Source organism: Scomber scombrus, chromosome 5 (assembly GCF_963691925.1).
Source record: "Scomber scombrus chromosome 5, fScoSco1.1, whole genome shotgun sequence".
NCBI classification, from domain to species: Eukaryota; Metazoa; Chordata; class Actinopteri; order Scombriformes; family Scombridae; genus Scomber; species Scomber scombrus.
This window is the reverse complement of record NC_084974.1, coordinates 5,868,384-5,879,606: the sequence shown is the minus strand read 5'-3', so window position 1 is coordinate 5,879,606 and position 11,223 is coordinate 5,868,384. Positions and strand designations below refer to the sequence as shown.

Genomic DNA, 11,223 nt, shown 5'->3' with positions numbered 1-11,223 from the left:
AGTGAAATAATGGAAATACATGCAAATAAAATACATAAATAACTAATGCTAATATTTCTCAGATTATTTTCATTATGTTGTTGATGTGAAATACTCTTGCAGGAGTTTCCAACACTTGTCAGCTGATTTTTTGCTTTTTAAAAAAAAGAATATTACCAATATTTGGCTCTCCCAATCTTTCTTAGTGCATTCTTTAACACCTCTCTTTCTGAAACATCCCTCTGGCAATACAATAAAACATGGTCCACTGTTTCTTCCTCTTCACATTAGTCACACTTTCCATTATTATGGTTTCCAGTCACATAGAGAGAACTGTTTAGACCAGTTTGAACATTCTTTGATCTTGTTATAACTCTCTCCTTTCTCATATTTCATCTTCCAGAACCTGCACCCACAACTAAAGGTTTATTTTAAAAATGATATCTTCCTTTACTTTCTTTGTTCCATTTATTCTGCCAACTCATTTGGGTTAGTTCCTTAATCATCACTTTAGTCTCGAACTAACCTAATATTTACATAAATGTGACTACTCCCACTCTTCAAAACCCTTTTGGCTTATTTATCCGCCTCCTTGTTCCCATCAATTTGAACATAAGCAGGAAACCCACACAAAACTAACAATCATATTTGGTAAATTCTGAATAATGACTGTAGCATTTCTGTATGTCTGAACTATAAGGGGACCACAGGGCAAAGTTTTTGCACAGCACCACTTTATGATATCAGCACAGAGACAAATGAATCAAGTTCAACCAGAGTTTGCACGATGTGGCACATTAAACAAGTAAACTAGTCTGTTGGAAACGGCAAACTCCATCATTTCATGAGCAATCACACTCCTGGGCTTCATCCAACAACAGCAGGCAGCAACAACGTCAGTCTGTTTTTGGACTGTCTGTCTTGTTGTTTGTCTACCTTTTTTAATCCAGATTTAAAGGTGTGTAGGATTTAGTGGCATCTGGTGGGAAGGTTGCAGATTGCAACTAATCGAATACCCCTCCCCTCAACCTCTCCCTTTCAAGCGTGTGAGACAACCTGTGGAGGCAATAACACTTGCGGAAATTGAAAACGGCCCTATCTCTAGAGCCACTGCTTGCTTTGTCTGTTTTGGGCTACTATAGAAACGTGGTGGGTTCTGTGGAAGAGAATCAACGCCTTATGTAGATATAAACGGCTCATTCTAAGGTAATAAAAACACAATGATTCTAATTTCCAGGTTATTATACACCAATTAAAACATATTTATGAACATTATATTCCATTTTTGCCAAGTCCGTTCCCCTAGATGCCACTAAATTCTACATATTGCACCTTTAAGACATTAAGACATGCGCTGACATTCATTGTCCCCAGAGGATGAAACCTTTTGACGTTGGTGAGTAAAGCTCAATACTGTTGACCTCTCCTCTTATGCTTGGTGTAAAGAGTGTAAACTGCTGTTGGGAGATATTAAGCAGCTACAAGGACATTTTCATTTATATTCATTAAGGCACTCTGCAAAGCTGAGAGGCAAAATAACAGGATCGAGACAAACACCACTGCACAAGCCCTGAAGCAGCCTATCCAGCTTTCAGTATCTAGCTCAGTCCAGCCTGCAGGTAGCATCATCATTGACGTAGTTTTTGTCAGAAATAACAAATAAAAATAATTAGGACAAAATCATTGATGTTATAAATATGTGTATTTATTTTATCAAACATGCAGCAAACATGACAACAGAAGACTTCCTCAGTGAGGGAAACAATCACCTTCAAACAGCTGAGGTGTGAGTTACATTGTCATAACTTGAAGAAACTGAAGAAAGACTGGAGTGTCATGACTTGAGATGGAGAACGTTTGAACCGAAAAAGTGACATGATAAATAAACTGATTATCCTACTCCAGACTTCAGAAAATACACAATTGACATTCAAAGTCTTTTAAAAACATAATTCAAAATAAAGTGTACAAAAAAATTAAAAACAGCTGGAAAATTTAGTCCGCAAAACACTTTTATAAAGCATGTTATGCATTATAGGAAATGGGTAACATAAAAAGCAATACTTAAAACAAATAATATCAAATGTCCACATTGTACATAAGTCTACAGCAAAGTGTGTGTTGTGTGTATGTGTGTGTGTGTGTGCGCGCGCATGTGTGTGCGCACGTGTTTGTGTGTGTGTGTGTGTGTTCATGTGTTCATGTGTTCATGCATGGCAGTGTATAAGCATTTCCTGTGCTGGCCTATGACGCTACCAGGGGCTGGCCAGTGATGGCTGGACTCAAGGCTGGTTGATCTGGCCCATAAAGAGAATGGTACCTGAGGACATAGACAGAGAACATCCATCAGTGTCAAGCACAGCTTTCGATTAAAGTTCAGCTATTTGCATTTTAGTTTTGACCTACCATAAATCAACCTACACATTTTTAGCTATAGAGACATATTTCACTTAAATCTTGCTTATGATTGGGTCTGTGTCACAAAGCAAGTTAAACTTATTCTGGCTGTCTTTAGGTTAGCCTGGCTTCACTGGGAGATCCTGGAGAGCTGGTATCACACAGCTGGTAACCAACTGCCTCACTTAACTCTGGGTTTACCCACCAAGCTGTGAGCCTGTGCATGTGCACGTGAAAGAGGCAGCATCAGTACAAGTACAAGCATCATCGCCAGAACCATTAGTGTAGCACTCAATATAAGATATAAAACAATGGTTTTGATGAAATGTTTTGTCTTTTCAATTATTACAAATTCGCCTCAAGTTATTCTGAACTGCAGTCAGGAACCTTGTTGGAAAGGAAATTTTATTATAAACTCGATTCTTTATTTCCCCAGTGATCTGACTGATCTGACTGATTAGCAGTCTGGCTGTAGATCAGTGGAGAACAAGTTACCAACATGCCGATCCAACCCAGTTCTAAGTGAGCCAGCTCCTTGATGCTGGAAAACCAGAGTTAAGCCCAAAGATAACTGGATAACCTACCAATCTCAAATTATAACTGTGTAACCCAAAGCTTTACTGAACCAACTTTAAGCATGCTTTCATGGAAGGAGTGCTGCTTTAAATAAACAGCCAAACACATACAAATCAACAGAAGAGTAAAATAAAAGTATTGATAACCCTGGGAAAATATAGTTATTAGGTTTAATGGAAATTTTCGGCTTGTAACTCCTGATCCATCTATGGTTCAAGATAAATCCACTGCACACTGCAAAATAATATGTATTATTGAACCTTAAGTGTGACTGATGACACACACTTGAGTTTCATCACATTCACTTTCCTCACCAAACTTTTACATCAAATATTCTTTTGAAATATCTGTAATAAATGGAATTTTACACAGAGCACATTTTTGCTTGTGCCACTGTATCACACATATTTGTTATGCTAAATATAACTGTTTCGCTATAAGGAATAAAAGAGGTTCATTAGTTCAACCTTTCTACAAGTCTCATCTGGATTTAAAAGGAACCAAATAATGTTTAAACTGAATAAAACCATTATCTGGTTAAATTGGCAAATGAGTCATTTCACCGGCAGATGCAGCAATGTTATGTCTTTGAGATCAATAATATACAAAGTACTTTCATTACCATATATACCTTTAAAAAGGTGAGTAAAACATGTATACCTGTTTGGTTATGTCGGATGAGGAAGAGGAAAGGTCTGTCCACTGAAACCCAAGGTGGAGAGGACCGAGCCAGCAAAATGGCAGCTAAATACAAAAAGCAAACACATTAGATAATTCTAACAGTACTTATATTAAAATACATTATTAACTGTGACTTTTTCCACTTGAACAAACACTCACTAGTGGCAGCTGCTGCTTTTGTTCCATCTTCATTCACCACTATTTTGACTTTCTGGAGTGCTCTGGATACACAGACTTTGTGGGCACCTGTGAAAACAGTGACTGTTAATTCTACATTTAGACAAATAGTCTGTTAGTTTATGAAAATAGACCATTATAACCAATCTGATATTGCTCAGCCAATGTTGGTCTTTTCACTGTAATAATACACAAGTGATCAACAGTATAAATGAACCAAAGTAAACGATCTACTGATGAGAAATCATTAAAGGCTCATGACTGGACCACACATTAATGTAGCCTGATTAGATCTCTTTTCGTGACTATGTGCACATGTACAGGATGCTTTTCATTCAGCTACATATGCTTCTTCCTGCCCTCACTTCTCCACCATCCAACCCGTCATCCAGAAACCGAGAAAGGTCAATCATCATTATTTAATCCTTTAAATGTGCCTTGATGGAGATGAGGAGCAAGGAGAGTTAAACCACAGGTGTAGCTTATGTAGAGTATTTTCAACCAGACAGCAAAAACCCAACAGAACTAAATCACTGAATCACAAATATATCAAATCAAATCATCTTTTTTTCCCCCCCATGAGCCAAAAAACAAATTTCTTCTGCTTTTGCTTATTGTCAGTTCAGCATGCTGCTCAACATCTAGGTACTCTGTCCAAATATAAAGTGCTCCGGTCTTCAGTTACTATGCGTCCTGCAATAACAACATTAGCATGGAAAGGGCAGCTTTACTTTACCTGCAGCCTCACACAAATTTTATTGTGCCTTCCTGTTTGATGTCTTCTTTCAGTAATAAACACATTTCAATCAGGCAATTGGTGTTTGGGGGTTTTATCAAGTGTTTTTCTTTAAAAACTATTACTTAAATGGCTTCAACAAAATTATAGGACAGTGCATCACTGGCAGCTGTCATCCCCTAAAAATGACGCTGAGTGAATTCGAATAAATACAACTACAGGGAGGAGCTGACATGTGAAGAAGAGATGTGAATGAGGGTGTGAGGTCAACCAAAAGGAAAACACCAGTAGAATGTGCATGACAGACATCTCCCTCAGTCTGTTGGTACATTAAAAATTGAATGAAAATGAATTAGTGCTTTAGCTGGGCTGCACAAAAGTATGGAAATGATGTAGTATGCTGGGTTTCAATAGGGAAAGTGAACAAATTAATCTTGTTAACGTTTTGTGCAAATGTTCTCGTATAAAAAACAGCCTTTAATGCTCAATACAGAAATATAATGTCAGCCTGGCTAGTTACTTTTTAAGTAATCCTATAATAAATGAAAGTTTTACTTTACACCACATGATGGCAGTAGAGCACTCCATTCAGAAGTGCTTTAGAGACTCAGGGAGAGAGCAGGAGTGATTCAGTTTGTCACCCTGGACAGCCAGACGCATTTCACACCACTGACCGGCTCTCAGCAGTAAACAGCCAACAATTCAAACCTCACTGGTGTCCAAATAAATGTGTTGAATATTTAGAGGCATTGTGTCACTTTTGGGTTTGGACTGTGCTGTGACTCACTCAGGCCTCTGAAGTCAGCTTTGGCCTCGTTGAACATGTCCGTTATTCCCAGGGCTGCGAGGGGAGCTTCCAAATCTACCTCTGCATCAGCAGAAAACCTACACACATCAACACACACACATATATAACATCAATGTTTTCCAATTAAACAAGTTTAAAGAGCAGCTGTTGCATGTGTGTGTCTTTGTGTATCTTACTTGGGAATAAGCAGGCGGACTTTCATCATGTGCATCACTTTGGACCAGCTCTGCACCGTGGCTGTGCTGATGTGTGGGATCACACTGGACAGAGGTGTGTCCTCTTCGCTGGGAAGGACAATCAGCATGCTGATCGTGTTGCCGTGATAGGGCAGCTCGATGACCTTATATTTCAGTCCATTAGGCGTGGTGGCCAAGCCTGACAGAGGAGGAGAGGTTATGAGTTCATAGTTCATAGTGAGGATGAAGCTTGGCTCATTTTTATTCTCGCTGATATATGCGTTTCTTACAATACCCTTCCTGTATCTATTTAACATTTTGGGAAGACATGCCGGACTGATAGGCAGCTAAGACCTCAGTAGATACAACATTAACTGCTAAATCTGACTCAAAGGATCCAATTCTCATACAAATCTCCTGCTTACTTGAAAAATGTGCCTGGATAAATGTTAAAAAAAAATAAGAAGATAAACAGCTTTTCTCCAGTTTTTTTTACTCTGTTGTACCCATATGTTCTGCTTGTTTGGGCTGCAACAAGTACAAACACTCCTCTGTCCAAAAATCAGTTGGATTTTCTGCTGAAGAAGCTTCTGCGGGTGACAATATTTTTCTTTGACCGCGATGGTTATCACTGCAGCAGAGTAATTTCATTTAGTCTAAACAAACTGGAAACGGAAAATGCCTCATTTCCTGAGAGCAAACAGACCAGACCCACCAGAAAGCAAATGTTAAGTCTAGAAAATGCAAAAAAGACTCACTGGAACAATACTTAAATACCGATCTACGGGGGAGAGTAGCAGAACTAATATCAGCAAGGATGACTGCTTTTCATTTATATTAGGCTGCCAAGGTTTTGGACGTGTATTGCGCCATGTACGACAGTTCGAGTGTGTTCACATTTTTTTTAGCACTTTTGTTCTAATGAGGCTTTTAGCTGCAGAGGAAGAATGACAAATGTACTGTAAGTCCCAACAGTGCCAGCCTTATACCACAAGCATTCATTCAAACCTGCCTGCACTGTTTGACACGCTTTAAACGACCATTAAACTAAATCACAGTAAATTATGTTATTAAGCCATAAAACCAAGTATGTGTAAATTCGATTATATTCCTACAACATGACTGTATAAAGTTACGGTCGAGTGAGTTAGGGCTGTTTTTTTTTTCTTGGTGTTTTCTTTATGACTGAAGTGTGGTAATTTGAGGACAACAAACAATACTAAAAGTAGCCACACTGCAGGATGCTGAAGAAAACAAACAAACGTCTGTCCCACGCAGCTTAACGTGACCTTAGTTTAACTGCGGCGCCCTGTGAGAATCCACTCACAGCTCTCACTGCGCTAAAACAACTTTGACAGCCGTCTAAATATAGAGCGTTGACTGGTATATCATTTCATTTCACACAGGCCTCAATATTATCCAGCAGAGATGGTGTGACTAAGCCAACATTTCATTACAATACACAACCTGACCTATGAATCATGAACTCAAAATGATAGATTTTTTTGATTATATCACGCTCTGGAATGTAAACTGGCACTGAATGAGACTACACTATGAAAAAGAACAAGTTTAATCAGAGAAATCAGTATTTATTTTGCTATATTTTTTTTGTTTTGGCTGAAGTAAAATAGCTGGCTATTTGTTAACATTCATCTAAACCACGGCTGATGAAGCATTAACAGTCACGACAGTTGAAACACATCCAGTAATTACTCGAAGAAATGCGTAACGATTTGACTGAGTTCATTTTGAGTTATTGTTGTTCGCTCCTTGCACACTACTCATCTACTACCTGACCATGAATGACTAACACACCTCAACAACCTTTACCGACAGAACCATTCATTTTTCTTTATCACTTATCCTCTAGAATCAGAGTCTATCATTTAGACTTTGGAGCCAATCCCAGCTGACATTGGGAGAGAAGCAATGTACACCCCTGGACAGGTTGGCAGTCAATCACAGGCAACCATTCACATTCATTCACACCTACGGGCAATTTTGAGTCACCAATCAACCTAACCTGCATGTTTCTGGTCTGTGAGAGTAAGCCAGAGTACCCCGAGAGACACACAGAAACAGCAGGTTTAAAAGTAGTTTGTATGTAAGTTCCTCTAGATTTACATTCACAGATTATCTAAGCTTTTAAACATGCGTTGTTTAAAATGTGATTTTGTGAAACATGTCTTAACTAAATCCCCTCAACCTTCCTATCAGGCTAATTTCTACCTCATTTTGCCCAGTCTGAATCCAATATTGCAACTATTCACCACAGAGTCATCTAATTATCTCAAATAACATCCTTGAAGATAATTTGGTGGTAAAATAAAGTACAGAAAATGTCTTATTCACTGTCCTGACGTATCTAAACTCTGAAAACGTAAATGCAAGTAAAGTCCAAGATTCCCGACCGCTCACCGATGTTGAAGAGAGATAGCTGGGACATCATCGGGACCTTATATACATTCCCGTTGCCGCCGTTGAAGGGCCTCATCTTGGTGTTCTCGGGCTGGAAGCGGGACTTCCATAAGCCTTTGAAGTAGATTGAATTGACAACGACCAGACGGGTCAGAGCCGGGTCCAGCATGTCTGCTTTGATCAGGCTGGGGATGTGACCTGGATAAATATGCAACACGGGATCATTATTCAGTCAGCAAGATCTGATAAAAAAAACGGTGTATTCAGTTCAAGAGACGACATGAGGAAGTAATAATGCAGCATCATATCCTGGACCAAAGAAGAAAAAGGGCTTCCTACTGGCCAAAGTATAACAAAATAGACAACTACACACATTTGAAAGGCTTAAAGAATGTGAAGATTACTGTTCACATCTCCCACCTTTGGTCTTATTGTTGACCCAAGCATTGATTTCTTCTGCTGCCTCCTGGTTGTTGGCAAAGTCCAGGTTCCTGCTCTCACATTGGAAGTTGGCTTTGTTGGTGGCTACAAATGCGTCCTCCATGGGGAAACCCTTCTGGCTGAACAAGCCATTGGCGATTAAAACTATATCCTGGTTGGACTTTGCCGTCAAGCTCTTGTGCAGCTTCCTCAACATCTTATAAGGACCTGTGAGGACAAGGTCATGTTTGAATGATGACTCAACAGATGTTCAGGGTTGGAATGTTAAACACATACTTAAATCAGCTCATGCAGAAAGATAATTTACTTAAATTTGATGATGTTTATCAGAGGAAAGTTTCTACACTAGAGCCACGAACGCTCCTTACCATTTTTCTTGTAACGGAGTGCATTGAGGAGCTGTTTTCGGGTTTCCCCATTGGCTCCTGGTAGCAGCATGCCAAGGATGGAAGCCACTCCATGGGGTGAAAAACACACATTTTCCAGAGGCTTGGAGCGGGCTACTTGCTGAAACACCTGCATGCCAAGATCTGATCCCCGCTCACCATAGGAGGGAGTCTGGGACAACACACCCTGATGGCTATACAAGCTCACCAGAGCATACAGGCACAATAATGACAGGTGCTTCATTTTTGGATATCTACAGCACCTGGTGAGATATAAAGAAAGAGTTGTTACCAACCATCTGAGCTGCTATATACATATATGAAAACAGAACTGGCAGTCAATGCAAAACTATAAACACTTCCTAGAAAGTTAGATATCCTTTTCACATGACGCATAATGGTTAACTACAATTACCACATGCACTTTTGCTTCAATAGGCAACAATCCAGCACGAACTCTTACTCACTCTGTCTAAATATTGCAGTTTTGCCATTTTTCACCAGCCTCCTCAAACTGCTCCCTTCTTTCGTTTTAATTTTAGACTAAATTAAATCTTTCAGGCCATTTTAGGAACATGAATCAGCCTGCGCCCCACTCACTAAGGCACAGTGAATGTAGCCGCAAGAGCCAGCCACAATGCCTGCAGGCTTGCTTGCTTGCTTAGAGGGGACACAGAACATCTATGTGACAGGAGGTGATTTATTGTAGGTGGGCTTAATCTTGACATGTTGAAAAAATATAGGAAGAATATACTAGAACATTATGCAAATGAGTGTGTTGTTAAAATATGTGTCTTAAATTGGGTGTATAATGGCCTTGTGCCAAATGAGGCAGTCTTTATGAGGGTGTTCTTCCTGTTATGTACTAGATAGATAGATAGATAGATAGATAGATAGATAGATAGATAGATAGATAGATAGATAGATAGATAGATAGATAGATAGATTTGTTTGTGCCTCGTTCCAATGTAGAAATGAGGCGCTTAAGTTACACAAATGGCAAAAATACATATTTTACAATCATGTTTCTGCTATTGAATTAAAGGAGCATTCGGTCTAAATTGTGGGGACTTAAATTAGAAATGACTGTTGGTATTGACACAAACTGGTACGCAGAAACAATCAACAACAAGTTTATTTAAACTAATGAAGGTGTTAAATGAAACCCACCTGGCGGGATATCTGCATGAATTAATATAACATGCAAGTTAGTTTAAATAGCTGTAAAGAGCCAGAATTCAGGCTCAAATGTGTAAAAACGACATTAATATGAGTGAATTATTTTAGTTCCTGTCCTTAGAACATTTAGTTAAATATGCTGGTCCTTACCTATCACTTCCAGAGGTTAGTTCGTCTGTTACCGCAGGTGAAAACAGTCCGGTTTCCACTGAAGTCCAAACCAAACACTCAGGCTCGTACTGTTAAGAAAATATAAAGACACCTCTCTTTATTCCAGTGAAAGCGAGAGCCACTACTGACTCCTCCGCGGTTTCAATGTGGACTTTAATAGACTCAACTCCGCCTTCAACGCAAACATGAAGTGAGTGTCAGTTAGTGTCAAGCTCAGCATGACACATCAGCAACATCCGGTCAAACCTCAAAATAAAACCCACATCAATGACCATACATTAAGAACCGCTAAAGTGACGCAAATGAGACCACACACACCCTTTTGGTAAGATTTTTGCTTTTTTAGATGTTTTCTTACAGAAAGTGTATAAAACCCATGAAAGGTAGTCATACATTGTGTTATTGTGTTACTTTTGGATGGAATTATAGTGAAAATAAACAAATCCCCTTAATAACCCAGGAATTATGTCTGCCCATTTATACTCGGGCCATACATCGATATTATATTGACATAAATATTGTGATATAAGACTAGATATTATTGTAGGTTTTAATCTGCAGCCCATACATGAGTGGGGAAAGTGCACAGGAGTCCAAAATGTCTAAATGCTGAAAAGGTTTATTGATCAAGGAGATAGAAAGAATAATTAGTGCACGCTCTGTCCTGATTCTCCCTTCAATTCTGGAGTTTCAATCCTCTGGGGATATTCTTATAGTAAGCCACACAGATAATGCCATAGTTGAACCATGCCCAAATATGAGCAGATCCAACACATCTACAGTGTATAGAATTTAATCTATTGGTCTAGAAATGAGAACATTGTCTAGGAACGCAGCTCGGTGCCCTTGTCCTCCATTCATCAGGGTCAACAGTATCCAACTTCTGACTACAGTCACCTCTACTACATTCAGAAAGAGACAGGCAAACACATCTCTGACCTTGGCTGCCATTGCAACACTATCAAAGTGCTTCCTATTTTCCACAAAAAGGAGCAGACAGCTGCGCTTACTGTCTCAAGGGGAGACAGTGTCTCAGTCTGTCGAGATTTGGTGCTACAAGGCCTTATTTGAACCAGTGTATGCCAATGTTTGATA

At 39.2% G+C, this 11,223-nt stretch overlaps 1 protein-coding gene across 1 annotated transcript; it reads right to left on the bottom strand.

Annotated features, from left to right (window-relative positions):
- Positions 1 to 1,688: 1,688 nt before the first annotated feature.
- Positions 1,689 to 10,313, bottom strand: serpine2 (serpin peptidase inhibitor, clade E (nexin, plasminogen activator inhibitor type 1), member 2). The gene is made up of 9 exons (XM_062419205.1): positions 10,108 to 10,313; positions 8,761 to 9,041; positions 8,372 to 8,599; positions 7,952 to 8,149; positions 5,531 to 5,729; positions 5,334 to 5,431; positions 3,793 to 3,879; positions 3,613 to 3,696; positions 1,689 to 2,299 (listed from the first exon to the last, which is right to left on the bottom strand). The coding sequence occupies exons 2-9, from the start codon at positions 9,020 to 9,022 to the stop codon at positions 2,262 to 2,264; spliced, it is 1,194 nt and encodes a 397-aa protein (XP_062275189.1). The 5' UTR covers positions 9,023 to 9,041; positions 10,108 to 10,313; the 3' UTR covers positions 1,689 to 2,261.
- Positions 10,314 to 11,223: the final 910 nt, after the last annotated feature.